At 39.7% G+C, this 15,189-nt stretch overlaps 1 protein-coding gene across 4 annotated transcripts in view; it reads left to right on the top strand.

The window, feature by feature from the left end:
* Positions 1-15,189, top strand: part of Adamts19 (ADAM metallopeptidase with thrombospondin type 1 motif, 19) — a 183,828-nt gene that overhangs the window by 111,137 nt on the left and 57,502 nt on the right. For 2 of the 4 annotated variants that reach the window (NM_001108433.2, XM_063277480.1), the window contains 2 exon segments: positions 775-947; positions 5,144-5,271. In NM_001108433.2, coding sequence (NP_001101903.2) covers positions 775-947; positions 5,144-5,271 — 301 coding nt within the window. 4 annotated transcript variants of the gene reach the window in all.

Below are 15,189 nucleotides of genomic sequence, written 5' to 3' on the forward strand. Positions count from 1 at the left end.
GGCAAGAGGATGCTGGGACATTGGAGGAGTCAAGGAAACAGTAGAAGGGCTAGGAGGAAGGCAAGAGGATGCTGGGACATTGGAAGAGTAAAGTAAACATTAGAAGGGCTGGGAGGATGCTGGGACATTGGAAGAGTCAAGTAAACAGTAGAAGAGCTAGGAGGAAGGCAAGAGGATGCTGGGACTGACGAAAAAGAATGAGAGCAAAGTTAGTGATGATAAAAGCTAACAGTAAAACAAAAACAAAACAAAAAACACAAAGCAAAAAGAGAAGGAACAAAAGTCCCTGCTGGGCTCATGTACAGCTGAGGGTCATTAACAGACCCTCTTGTTCATGGCTATTGCATCTCTGAAGTGCATAGGGGAGCATGGGGTTCTATTCAGTTTGCCTTTGTGGAGCTCAGGGACGCAGTTCAGTTATATGCTGCTGGAAAGCTTCTGAATTTTCTGAAGATATGAACTTAATAATCCCCAGAAGCAACCGATGCATGAGGAAGTCAGACTTTACACGTTGAACTGAGTTCTGCCTTGGAATTTTGTCTTCTGTTTTATCTAAAATCAGTTTCATCATTCATGGATTTTGAAAGATAATTTTTGCATTGAAAAAATGTTTCATTTTTCAATATGCCTATGGATGCCCCACTCTCCTCGGCCATTTATATGCTTTTAAAGAAGCAGTCTAATAGGATATTTTATTAATAAGATGGTTTTCACTTTTAAAAGTTGGTACTTGTTGGGAAAAGGTGAAATTTATTATCTGTACTCTTTTTCTAGGCTAGGTTCTGAAGCAAGGGATTGTAATGGCCCCAGAAAACAATACAGAATATGTGAGAATCCACCTTGTCCTGCAGGTTTGCCTGGATTCAGAGACTGGCAATGTCAGGCCTATAGTGTTAGAACTTCGTACCCAAAGCATGCACTTCAGTGGCAAGCCGTCTTCGACGAAGGTATGGCCACCAGCTGAGTGCAAGTTGTTTTACAGTGCTTGTGTTATTTTACAGATTGACTTAAAATCATTTATAGACTTCATTTTTTCTCACTTTACAGGCATATGACAACCACAGAACTAAACATGTCCATTTTAGTATTGTTGTGAACAATGAATAAATATCCATTGGAATAATTCAAATAAAAATATAGTGAATATATCGTGTGCTGGCAAATGTTTAAAGATAGATGATATGTCTAACATCGTTGATCGAAACACAAACTGGTGCAGCCACTCTGAAGAGTGGTTTGGAAATCTCTAAAATAGTTGAACGTGCAGCGAGCAATGTAAAAGTTGAATGCTTGAGCAATGGAATACTATGCAGCCAGTACTATTGGCAGATAGAAAACTCGATGAATGGGTGCCATGGAAGAAAAAATGTCAACTCACACACACACACACACACACACACACACACACACACACACAAATGTCAGCCACATAAGGCCATGTGCTATACTGTGATCCATAGAAATAACAGTTTAAAGTGGCAAAAATTACAGGAATGAAAATAAATGGTTGGTGCCGGGGACTAGGAGTGGTAGTGGTGGTGAGTGGTGTGGCAGGAGAGGCATGAGAGAACTGATGGCATAGTCAGCATCTTAGCTGTGAGAGCACACAAACAGATTTGATAAAATGACAGATTTGCTCATGGTTATCAGTGCACTCTGGTTTAAGTGTGTATTTTACTACAGCTACAAGCAGCCTTTGAGGATCCTAACTGACAAGTACGTGGGTCATTTCCAAACTAGTTTTACCAGCTGAAGTAAATCCTTAATTATGTGAAACAGAACTAAAACTGCAATGTTAAGTTAGAATGGGTAACAGTCCTCAAGAACACTGAATGTGGGCTTGCAGGACAGTGGCTTCTGTGACTCCATAGAGCCAGGGTTACCTTTACTTCCTCTCCTTGTCACAATGGACTGTGATTTCCCATGTTTCCTTTAGTCTAATAGCTTACATGGCACTGGCTCAGGGGTCTTTTAACTCAGCTTTGTACACGAGCATACAAAAAGACAAACAAAACAAACAATAACAACAACAAAAACCTACCACCAAAATAACAAAACAGTAAATGGGGGTGGGTACAGAATGGGTACCTTAGTCAAAAAAAAAAAAACCATGTAGAATAAATTATTATGAATGAAAGCTTGACTTCTAATGATATGTACTATTGATACAACCAAGAGCTAAGCATTTTAATACTAAATTTATTAATGATCTGTAAGACAGAATATTTTATATTTGTATACACATCACCAATATTTTTATACTACTGCACAGTGATCAAATTAAGCATATTTCTCTCCTTCCACATTTATCATTTCTTTGTGCTAGACTGAGGTGTTCCTCTCCTGACAGGACATGTTGCCTCACCCTGTTCTCACAGGACAGCCTGTGGGCAGCAGCAGCAGCAAGCAGCACACCAGAATTCCTTAGCGCTCACGGGCAGACTTTCTCTGTGCATCCTCTCTGTCTGGTAACCACTACTCTGTACTCAACATCTATGAGAAAGACTTTATAACATTCAAGTCTGAATGAGGTCATGCGATATTTTTCCTTCATTGCCAGGATTATGCAACATTCCATGATCATTGCAAGTTCCATCCATTTTTTTTTCCTCAAAATGACAGGAATTCATTCTTCTTAGCATTATGGAACACATTGCCCTTATCTACCCCGCCTTTGATACATACTTTAGTTGATTTCCATTTCTTGATCCTTGTAAATACTGCCGCAGTGAGTAGAACACTGAACCCTTGGTTTAATAGTGACTTACGTTTCCTTTGAAATGTCTGCTCGCTGGATCATGTGGAAGCTTATTTAATTTTTCACTAAGCAGCCTTACAACACACCACCAACCAAGTATAAAAGTGACCTTTTCTCCTCATTCAGTTCAGCACTAGCTGTCTTTAGACTCTTGGATAATGGTCCTTCTTGCTAGAGCGAGGTGCTGTCTCATTGTGGCTTTGAATCACTTATTTTTAATCCCTTTGCAGTATGGATCAATTGAGTTTATCAATGTGTGTGATTAATAAAACACACAATAACTATCCTTCATCTCATCCTCTGGAAGCTAATGAAATATATGATTCCGTAAGTCCAAATTCTTAATAAACCATGATAATATTATAATCTTACATAATAAACCATATAATATACTGGCTATATCTCTTTGGGTTTTTTTATGATCTATAACCATAAAATGATAGCTGGATATAGGATCTCATCGAGGTATTGAACATTGCTTATTATAAAGTAAAGCAATTTCTGTTTTCTTTTGTTCTAGTGTTTGCATCATGTATGCATGCTGACACTCTGATACTGGCCATGCACTTTGTGCATCTTGGCGAGCGCTGTTCCTTTAAATCAAGTCATAGCATCTTCATGCATGTTTCAGGGATCACCTACCTTGGTGTCGCACTCTCCAGGGTATTCCCTAGGAATAAAGATAGTGAATCAAAGATCTATGGCATCTATAAAGTCAAATTATGGAGACTGTATTGACAACATTTTACAAACGGAAAAACACAGAGATTTTTTCTACCAGACTTTCTGTTTGGAATATAAGTGGAATTTTCACAAGGACTAAGTCCTTTCAACCCATGTATCTGGCTTGCCTCTGTCCTCAAAGAAAACTCTAGAAAGAGAATTACATAGACCACTTTTAAGGGGTTGCCGTTATAGCTGTTGTCTTCAAGTCCAATGATCTGAAACAGCAAGCAGTCAGGGAATAGCGTACTTTACTCTGTGGTGAGAGAACCCTTTGCAGAGTTTTATTGCGGCTTCTAATGGCATCTTAAAGGGAAATTTCAAAACCATGCATGGTAAAGGCTATATTTCCAACTCCACCAAATTGGTCGGAGTGGCATTCTGAAGCCACATGTGAAAACTGTTTGAAATGTTCAGTTTTGAAGGCTCATTTAACTGTCTGTCTTCTTTCTGCAAAGTGATAGCGGGTTCCATGCCTCTGGCTGTTATTTGGTATTTATAGAATCCTCTCAGCACACGTGGAACTTTCCTGAAGACATAAGAGCAGTGACAGGGCCTGTAAACTATTTTCCATCCTATTTCTACAAGTTTAATAAGCAGTAAAGATCTGCTTTCTGACTGGTGTCAAGCCAGGAGAGAGAGTAGCATGGAGGGTCTTCTGAAGTTTCAGGTTTCATTATCTGTACCATTGATGTCACCAAGTAGCACAGATTCTCCATAAACGGCTTCAAAATAGAAGCACTTTTTTTTTTTAAAGAAAAGATGCCACTTTTGAGTCTAAAAGACAAATATTTGCGATCCAGCCCTCCTGCTTCATGCTCAGTAGGGCACTGAGGAAGAATGCCAGCAGCCCCAGAATTCCTCACCCTGAATCAATGTTTCCCACCATGACATGATTCTGAGTTTTCCCACCATGACATGATTCTGAGTCAGCGGTGAAGGGACTGAGTCCTACTAACACACTCACACTTGTGCCTCTTGATCCAAGTTCCTATGCAGTCACTTGTCATTTCTGAAAACACAGAGCATGGAGAGTCGGAGGATAGTTGCTTCTCCTACTATGGTAACTTTTTATTTGGGAATTTGCGTAAAACATTAAATCTTTGTAAATCAAAATTTATTAGTGAGAGATATCAAAAAACTTTATGTATCAATATTAATCAGATAAGTGAATTAAGAGTAAGAATGCTATCATTCCCAAAGGTATAGAGAAAACTCGGGATGTACCAAATATATTTCAGGAGAATGATTGGTATGTTTTCTATAGTTTTATCCTAGAAAATAAAAATATGTGTATATGATGATATATAATATAAAATGTAAACATTTATATAATAAATATATGATATATAAACACAATAAATATAAACTATATATAAAAATAAGATATAAATTTTATATATATATATATATATATATATATATATATATATATATACACACACACACACACAAACATTTGAGGCCAGATTTCATAAGCTTGAGACTGGGTGCTTCTAAATAGATAATGTGTCATCTAATATAGAAAGCTTCTGATACAAATTTACTTGTATTGCTCAATTAACACTGACATATATTATCCAGTAACCATTGTGAGAAATAGAGCTTAAGATAAAAACTATTGGTGAAATATTTTCTCTCTTTTATCCACTTTATGTGCAGAAAAACCATGTGCCTTGTTTTGCTCTCCTGTTGGAAAAGAACAGCCCGTTCTTCTATCCGAAAAGGTGCTGGATGGAACTTCTTGTGGATATCAGGGGTTAGATGTATGCGCAAATGGCAGGTGCCAGGTAAGATATCCGTGAGGGAGGCTTCACACGCTCCACTCATTCTATGGGTCTACCAGGAAGCTTCAGAACATGGCGAAAAGCTTTGGGCTGACACTCAGGGGGCTTGGATGGTTTGCACATGACTGGGATCCCGAGTAAGACAAATTTAACTTGAAATGCCACGACTTTGCCTGCACAAAGATGAACTTGAAAACAATTCCAATAAGCAGCTGGAAGAATTGGCGACTTTAAGACATAGACATACAGAGGTATCTTAAAGTCGGGAGACTTACATGTTAAAACATCCCAGACCAAAGATTTAAACGTTTTCCAGGTCTCTGTCCTGTCCCAAGACAGGAGTCAGAAGACATTAAAGGTTGGTTATACACGTCATACTCAAATGCTTACCAGCAAACTAGAGTCAATCGATTTTCAAATCTATCCTGTGTTTTTAATAGTAGTTATTGTATTTGTTTGCTCTTAAGCATTCGTCTACATGAACTTGTGTGCTTTTTCATCAGTCTTTTTTTTTAATCTTTATTTTTTATTTTTTATTTTTTGGCATTTTTTTATTAACTTGAGTATTTCTTATTTACATTTCGAATGTTATTCCCTTTCCCGGTTTCAGGGCAAACATCCCCCTAACCCCTTCCCCTCCCCCTCTATATGGGTGTTCCCCTCCTTATCATCTCCCTATTACCGCCCTCCCCGCAACAATTACGTTCACTGGGGGTTCAGTCTTGGCAGGACCAAGGGCTTCCCCTTCCACTGGTGCTCTTACTAGGATATTCATTGCTACCTATGAGGTTGGAGCCCAGGTCAGTCCATGTATAGTCTTTGGGTAGTGGCTCTTTCAGTCCTTTCTCTGATTCCTTCAACGGGGTCCTGTTCTCAGTTCAGTGGTTTGCTGCTGGCATACGCCTCTGTATTTGCTGTATTCTGGCTGTGTCTCTCAGGAGAGATCTACATCCGGCTCCTGTCGGCCTGCACTTCTTTGCTTCATCCATCTTGTCTAATTGGGTGGCTGTATATGTGTGGGCCACATGTGGGGCAGGCTCTGAATGGGTGTTCCTTCTGCCTCTGTTTTAATCTTTGCCTCCCTATTCCCTGCCAAGGGTATTCTTGTTCCCCTTCTAAAGAAGGAGTGAAGCATTTGCATTTTGATACAGATTTTCTGTATCAATAGCATGATGGAGAGATCAAAAGCTATAACGTAAATTTTCTCCTAATAACTATGATAGTATCTTGGGTAGACTTCCTCCGGAAGATTAATACGGAGAAAGGTCAACGCCAAGCACGGCCACCGTGAACATGGAGAGGGGACTGGTCAGAAGGAAACATGCTCGCTGACGCCATGAGGAGTTCTTATGGGTCCCATTTCCACAGTTATCTTCTTTGGGTCTGAGAAAAGAGACCTTTCTGTCCTCGAGTGTACATGTGTATGTGCGTATTCATGCCCCTGGATGGAAATCTGACCCAAGGGACAATAGACCTTAGTTTGTTAGTGAGTTAGTTTGTTGTTATTTATTCCCCTGGGCAATTCCCAATGCGTTTTCTTAAAAATCAGGAGAAATGAGTTAGCTGAGTCCAACTGCACAGAGATCCCCCCAGCCCTACCCCTGAGAAAATGCACAGCCAGGCACACCCAAGCTATGCCTGGATGGGCGTGGTCTAAGCTATAGACTTACAGTTAGAAACCGGAACCTCATGCAACTTGAGTGGTCCAGAGTTTCAGCGTTCTCTACACTGCTGTGGTGCTGTAAAGTTTAACACTGAGCGGTGCAGCACTGTCACATGCACCAACCGAATGTGACAGGGCCTTGAACGACCTCCAGTGGTAATTCGCTTTATACGTATTCCGCATTCAGAATTACTTATTATACAATTAAACTTGTAATTTCTTTCATCACAACATATGAATGTTTGATTGGTATATCCTTACCTGAATTTATTTCTTTCAGAATTAGCATTTCTAATTGTGTGTGTTAAGTATAATAACCTAAATGGCTAGGCTTTGCACATCACAGGGCTGGACAGTTCTGATACTTAACAGAGGCCAATGCTAGATGTTAAAATAATGCTAGCAGAAATTCTGCACAAAAGCTCCCATGTATCTGATTATTATAGTTAGAGTAGAATTCTCTAAAACGGGGTGTGGCTTCTGCCTGCATCAGAATACGCCGAGATTCAGTTTTTTTTCTAATTCAAATGCATCATTTAATCAAGTGATGAAAAACATGCAGAATATTCTGACAGCACCCTGAAAACCAGGAATTTGATTAGCTTGCTTTGTGTTTAATCTCAAAGTGTATAGCCACACAACTGACTCTGGAATTCTAAATATGACGAGCAAAGATCTCTGAAATGGGATCGCGTGCTTAGAACCCCGTCTAGCTCAGTGCAGTTTCTGCTGCTGCCAAGACAAGGAAGGGTTGGCCTGATCATCCTATCAGTTCTCACAGCCAATGCCCCAGGGCTCTTTAAGGTACCTGCCACTGGTAAAATGGCGTTGTCATTCTAAGCCACGCATCTTATACTCAGCGGTTTCTGTGAAGACGCTGAGACTACCAGTTATTACACAGACTGTTGTTTCCCGTGCTCGAGTATTTCATTATCTTAGGCTAGCCAGACTTTAATTTCTACCCTGGATTTTTTATTTTCCATTTTAAACACAAAAGACAGATTTTTTTTTTCTTCGTCAGGACCCAGGTTTTCCTGACTCCTGTTAGGTAAGCTCCACATATGTTATGTTTTAAGCACTTTCCTTGATGGTCACGTCTTTTGAAATAAGCTTGACTGGCTGATCAAAGCGCTCCATTAACCGCTGCTCATAGACCTTGACACTGCTGGGCACTCTGACACAAGGAAGGCATACCTCCTTATGCAACATTCATGTACCTTTGCTTTATCTGAATGTATATATGTGTGTGTGTGTACATATATATATGTGTGTGTGTACATATATATATGTGTGTGTGTACATATACATATGTGTGTGTATGTATATATATATATATATACACACATCTAAGGGATATATATTATATATATTATATATATATATATATAACCTGTATTTTTTATATATAATCTGTTTGCTTCTCATGTCCTGAGTGTCAACACCAGTCTGTAACAGGGCCTTGCTTTAGATTCTGATTTTCTTTATATTTGACAGTTTCTCATATATAAGGTTCACTTGACATGGATTAGTTGTCAAACCTTTTCTATTAAGGAGGGTCTCAGGGGCTTTCTTGCAGTGTTGATAGACTAAATTCTGCGTAGTGTAAACACAACTTGGGGAAACAGGATTATTTCTACTGAGTATCAGTGGAGGGCAATATTTATTCAAAGACAATAGTAAAGGTATATGGTCTCAGTTTCCTATGGTCAGAATGGTTCTGGGAACTGTAAAAATGAACTTTTCAACAACTAACATGTCCTGTGTCTGCCAGGGATGTGGGTTCTTATGCTCCCTTCACTAGGAGCTGAGGCCTCGAAATTCAGCTGCGCCATAGCAGGAACTCACCATGGACAAGAACATAAGTCCTGTTTCCTTCAGTAATTTTATTGTCTTCAATATTTATTTCAAGACTACTTTGAGTCAGCACCATCCTTTAATCCCAGCACTCAGCAGGCAGAGACAGGTGACTCTCTCGAGTTCAGGGCCAGCCTGGTCTTCAGTGAGTTTCAAGACAATGAAGGCTACACAGGGAAACCCTGTCTCAAAAAATGAGACAAAAAACAACAACAACAACAAAAACCCCAAAAAACAAAGACCCTACATTGAGATACCATTTAATAATTGCTACAAGAAAAATATTTTCACCACTACCTACAATTTGCCCTATATGACAGTTTTGTTATTTGACGTGAGTTTATGGCGGTGTTTGCAGTGCAGAATGTGCAATTTTATAATTTGCCGCTCAGCTACCTGACTTTTAGAGATAAAGCTCAACCTGAATAATAGATAAACAATAGCCCGTTCTAGATAAAGGGAGGAAGGAAACAATTCAACTTTATAAAACACGATTTCAGTTTCCTTTTTGTTATTGTGGTTCGCGTGCGTGCACATAATGCATTTTTATCAAATTTCCCAGTACATTGTCTCCTCTCCAGTTCCTCCTTTATTCTACCTGCCATTCTGATTCCCAATTTCATACATTTTCCAGTTTAAACCCATTGCATCCAGCTTGTGTTACCAGTCTGTGCACGGGGGTAGAGTCATTTACTGGCCAATGGACGGCCTCCCGAGGGCCAGAGTCCTAAAGGAACTCTTTCTCCCTTCTTGAGCATCTATCAGTTGCTCATAACTCTTCATCCAGGTGGGGAACTGGGGAACTTCATGAACACTTTTGCCAATCATGCTGGGGTTTGTCTTGTTTGATTTTATACATTCACAGATGTTATGAGCACCTATGTGCAGCTACCCTGCCATGTCCTGAACCCTTTTTTTCCCCAGAGTTATCCACTCTGGTTCTTTCCATCTTGTCTTGTAGTCAAAGCTTGAGAGGATGGGGTGGGCCTGTTAATCACATCTACTGTAAAAAGGAACCATTTCTGAATGAGGATTAGAAGATGCATTAATCCGTGGTTACAAGGATAAGAACTTAAGACTCAGTTAAACACTATCCCCACTTACCAGAGTAATAGTACTAGGTTCTCTCTTAGAGCCTACGACTTACCAGCTGTAGGTTCTTCCCCTGTTAGTGGTGACAAGGATAAATCATATCTTGCAGCGTAGACCTTAAAATCCAACCCTAAAGCAGTTGATTACTTCCATAGAAATTTGACATTATTGAGCCATTGGGGTTGAGAAGCCACTAGAACTGCAGTCTACAGTTTCCCAGCTGTATAACACTGTGGATTACTGTACTTCCCTGGTATCATACTTAGCATCCCATGCACTGTGAAAGATAGAGTGTAGTGATGGCCATTCCCATTAGGGCACCAACTGCATTTCTTCATGTTCTATGACCGAAGAATAGCAATAGACTGTAATATTTAGAGGGTCGAAGTGACCAACATCTTGAAAACAGGTACTGCTAACCTGTCACTGGGCTTTTTTTTTTAATTGGTTAACCTGTGGTATCTGGGAGAGCAGTGTTCCCCTGTTGCAGGCTAACACCATTTGAGCTCCTTTTATATGTGCTTGAGTGTGTGTTTCAGGAAGATTTTTACTACTCTGTGTCTGCATGCCGGATGGTTACTTCTCAACCCTGCCTTCCTATGCCCCACCCTATCAACTCTTTTTTATTGGAAATTTTATGTATTTACATTTCAGATGTTTCCCCTTTCCCCATTGCCCCTCTGGAACTCCCCTATCTCTACCTCTACTTTGATGAGGGTGCTCCCCCTCCCACCCACCCACTCCCACCTCACTGCCCTGACATTCTCCTACTCTGAGTAATCAAGCCTTCACAGGACCAAGGGTCTCCCCTCCTATTGATGTCAGACAATGCCATCCTCTGCTACGTATGCAGCTGGAGCCATGGGTCTCTCCATGTGTAATCTTTGGTTGGTGGTTTAGTCCCTGGGAGCTCTGGCAGGGGGTGGGGGTTCTGGTTGGTTAATATTGTTGTTCTTCCTATAGGGTTGCGAACCCCTTCAGCTACTTCAGTCCTTTCTCTTACTCCTCCAATGGGGTCCTCACACTCAGTCCAGTGGTTGGTTGGTTGGTTGGTTGGTTGGTTGGTTGGTTGGTTGGTTGGCTGTGAGCATCCACCTTTATATTTGTCATGCTCTGGCAGAGCCTATCAGAAGACATCCATATCAGGCCCCTGTCAGCAAGCACTTCTTGGCATCCGCAATAGTGTCTGGGTTTGGTGTCTGTACATGGGATGGATCCCCAGGTGGAGCAGTCTCCGGATGGTCTTTTTCTGTATATCATCCCCATCTCCTCCCATATATGATCTCTCCCTTCCCCCTCGTCATTTCTTCCTCCCAAGTCCCTCCCACCCTCTACCTCCCATGTGTATTTTGTTCTTCCTTCTAAGGATTGGCGTATCCATATTTTGGTCTTCCTTCTTCTTGAACTTCATATGGTCTGTGAACTGTTTCATGGGTAATCCAAGCTTTTGGGCTAATATCCACTTATTAGTGAGTGTGTACCATGCTCTTTTGTGACTGGGTTACTTCACTCAGGATGATATTTTCTAGTTTGCCTAACAATTTCATGACATCATTATTTTTAATGGCTGAGTTGAACTCCATTCCCTGTTCATACAACCTGCGCTGCCTCCCTGCTCCCTGGTAAACTTAGTCTCCCATTGCCCCAGACCAGTTTTCTGGACCCTTCAACTGAGAAACACATTTCTAAAGGTTCTGAGCTAGTACTTATGTGACGTGTGTATATCTGCCTGTGGTTTGCATCACTCAGCTTCCCAGCCCCATTCATTGACTGCAAGGTGCATAAATCATTTTTCATCACAGGAAAATAGTGTTCCATTGTGTAAATGTCCCACGTGGTCATTAGCCCATTCACCTGTCCGTGAATATCCTGACTACTGGACATAGAGCAGCATTGATCATAGATGACTTAGTGTTTCTGTAGTGGGATGTAGAGGCCTTTGCATTCTGCCCAGGAGTGACATAGATGAACTATATATGATCAAGCTACTCTAGCTTTCTGAGGAAATCCCACTCTGATTTCTATAATGGCTGCACATGTTTGAACTCCCACTACAGGAAATAAGTGTTCTTCTCTGTACACATCCAAGCCAAGCCAGGGTTTGTTGTGATTTGTTTGTAGGACCTTAGCCATTCTGACTGGAGTAAGATGAGCTTCCCAAGTAGGTTAAGTGTGTATTTCCCTGATGTATACCTCAGCCATTTGCGAACTACTGTTTAGTTTTCCTTAGCGTTTACATTTATGTTTAAGTCCTTTCTATATTCTAAACACCAACCCAGTGTTGGGTATGTGAGTGGTATATCCATAATTGGTGTTTCTCAATTTTAATGCTATCTCTTCACTTGAATGATTGTGTTATTTGCTCTATAGAAACTTTTATGTCATAAGGACCCATTTGCTAACTGTTAGTCTTCATTCAGATCCTGTTTGGGAAGCCCTTTCCTGTGCCAGTAATTTCACTTGTGTCCTTCCACTTTCTCCCTTGACTAACTAAAGCAACAGGCATTCATTATATTGAGATTAGTGATCCACTTTTGGTTGAGTTGATTCAGAGAGAAAGATGGTTCTATATGTAGCTATCTAGTTTGACCAGAGTCTTTAGTCAAATGTACTGCATTCTCTCCAATGTATATTTTTGGCCTTTTTGTGAAAATCAGGTGTCTGCGGGAGTATGGATTTATTAATTTTATTTCATTGAGCGATGTGTCTCTTTGGATGCTGACTTCATGCTATTTTGATTCCTGTGGCTCTATAGAATAACTTGAAATTAAGGCTTGTAATATCTCAGCAGTATTTTTATCTTTCAGATTTATCTATTTTAGGTCTTTTGTGTTTTGATATAAAATTTGAGATTATGTTTTTAATTTCTGTGATAAATTGCACTGGAATTTTGATGGTGATTGTACTGTATCTGTGGCTTGCTCTCAGCAGGCTGACCACTAGCACAGTATGAATCCTACCAACTCATGATGCCCATGAGTGGTATAGCCAAATACCTTTTGGTGTATATGTTAATTTCTTTCTTCATAGTCCAAAGGTTATAGGTCTTTCGCTTCCCTGGTAAGATTTAATCTAGATATTTTTTGAAGTATGTAGTAGGCTGGCCTGTTTTTGTGTATAATTTTTCTTCTTGCTGCTTTGCTGAACATGTTTATCAACTGTAGGAGTTTTAGGAGTTAGCGTAATGCTGGCTTGTAAAAAGAATTTGGAAGCAGTCTCTTTACTCTTCTGTTTTATGAAGCAGTCTGAGAAACATCAGTTTCAGTTCTTCCTTGAAGATCTGCTAGAACTCTGCAATAAATCCACCTACGCCTGGGCTGGTTTGGGTTTGGAGTATTTTTATTGCGGACTCAACCTTGTTATTCATGATAGATTTCTTTAAATATTTATGTCTTCCTGGATTACTCTAGCATGTCAGAAGCATTAAAAGAGTTGTCCATTTCCTTAGATTTCCCAGTTTTTGGAAATGGGGGTTTTGAAGGATGTCTTCTGCACTCTCTGAATTTCAGTAGTGTCTGATATAGTATCTCTTTTTTTTCATCCCCGATTTTATTAATTTGGGTCTTCTTTCTTTTTGTTAATCTGGCTAAGGTTTTGATCAAACTTCTTCATGTTTTCAAAGAACCATCTCTTTTTAAGTTTTTTTCTTCATTCTTAATTCATTAATTTATGCTTTAATCTTGGATGTTCCTCCCCGTTTATGGTTTTTGCATTTATTTTGATTTTGCTTCTCCAAGGCCTTATGGTATATAAGCAGTTATAGCTCTAACCTTTCCACTTAAGACTGCCTTCGTTGCATCCTGCAGGTTTAAGTATGTTGCATTTTTATTTGACTATTCTAGTCTAGTTTTCACTTTCTGCTTTTATTTTTTAATAATCTAGCCCATGTTGTTAAATTTCCGTGGCTGAATATTTTCTCTTTCTTTATTACTGTGGATACCTACTTTTACTTTGTTGATGCTAGATTGAATATAAAGACTGTTTAAAATTTCCTGCAGTTGTTAAGAGAACAGTTTATTATATATGTCCCAGAATATGTTGTAGTTTGCTGAGGTTTCTGTGGGCTACTGAGATAACCATGTATTGTCTAGTGTTTGATGAGATGCCCTGTTGGATGTATTTGATCTATGATGGCACCTACCTTTACTATATCTCTGTCTCCCCAGATGGTCTGTCCTTTGGTGAGTGTATATTGTTGAAGTTATACAATATTAATGTGTTATGGTGAATCAATTTGCATTATGTGTAGCAGAGTTTGCATTATAAAGTTTGGTGCTTGAAAGTTTTTAATGTCTTCTTCAAGGCTTGTCCCTTTGATCAGTATGACGTGGCCTACTGTATCTTTTCTGATTGGTTTTATTTAGAAGTCTAGGAGACAACAACCAAGCATGCCAAAATTAAATATAATTAAGATAAAGCAAGAATTGTTATATGAATGTTGGATATAGCAGCCCAACAGGAGAAAAAGAATCCCAAGAGCAGGCACAAGAGTCTGAGACCTACTCCTTCAGATGGTCAGGAGTCCCATACAAATACTAGGCTAAAAGCTCTAACATATACATCGAGGACCTGGTACAAACCCATCTAAGACCTGTGCTTCTTGTCTCTGTCTCAGTGAGTTCAGATGCACCTTGACTGGTTGATTCAGAGGACCTTGTTCTCCTGGTGTCCTCTATCTCTTCTGGGTCTTACACACTTTCCTCCTCCTCCTCCAGTGTTTCCTGAACTCTGAGGGGAGGAATGTGTCCCATTTAGACACACACACTCTCTCTGTATGATATCTGGCTCTGGGTGTCTTCATCTATTCCAAACTACTACCCAAGGAAGCTTCTCTGATGATATCTAGATAAGCCCGTGATCTGTGATTATAGCAGAATATCATTATAAGTCCATTAATTAATTTATTTATTCATTAATTCATTTATTTATTTCAGACTAGTAGTGTTTGGTTTTATCCTAGGTCTTTAGGCTAGCTAGTCTCTGGTTCTTGGTCACCAAAGCAGTGTTGCATTTTGTTTCCTTCTCATGGAGTAAGCCTTCAGTTTAATAAGAGATTGAATAACCTCAAAATTCTATGTCACAATTGTCCTAGGATATATTGCCTGCAGAACAGAATGTACATCAAAGACTTTGCATCTGAATTGGTGTTTATAGTTGTCTTTTAGTAATCTGCACCAAAGACACTAGTATGTGGGGAAGGCTCCATATAGGCACCAACCTGACTTCTCCATGATTATAGAGTCATATGTTATCATCAGCAATAGGGCCCTGCTGTAAGTTAGCAGAGAGCATGCCCCTTTTTAGCAACAGCT

The sequence above is a fragment of the Rattus norvegicus genome, chromosome 18 (assembly GCF_036323735.1).
Source record: "Rattus norvegicus strain BN/NHsdMcwi chromosome 18, GRCr8, whole genome shotgun sequence".
In the NCBI taxonomy this organism is placed as follows: Eukaryota; Metazoa; Chordata; class Mammalia; order Rodentia; family Muridae; genus Rattus; species Rattus norvegicus.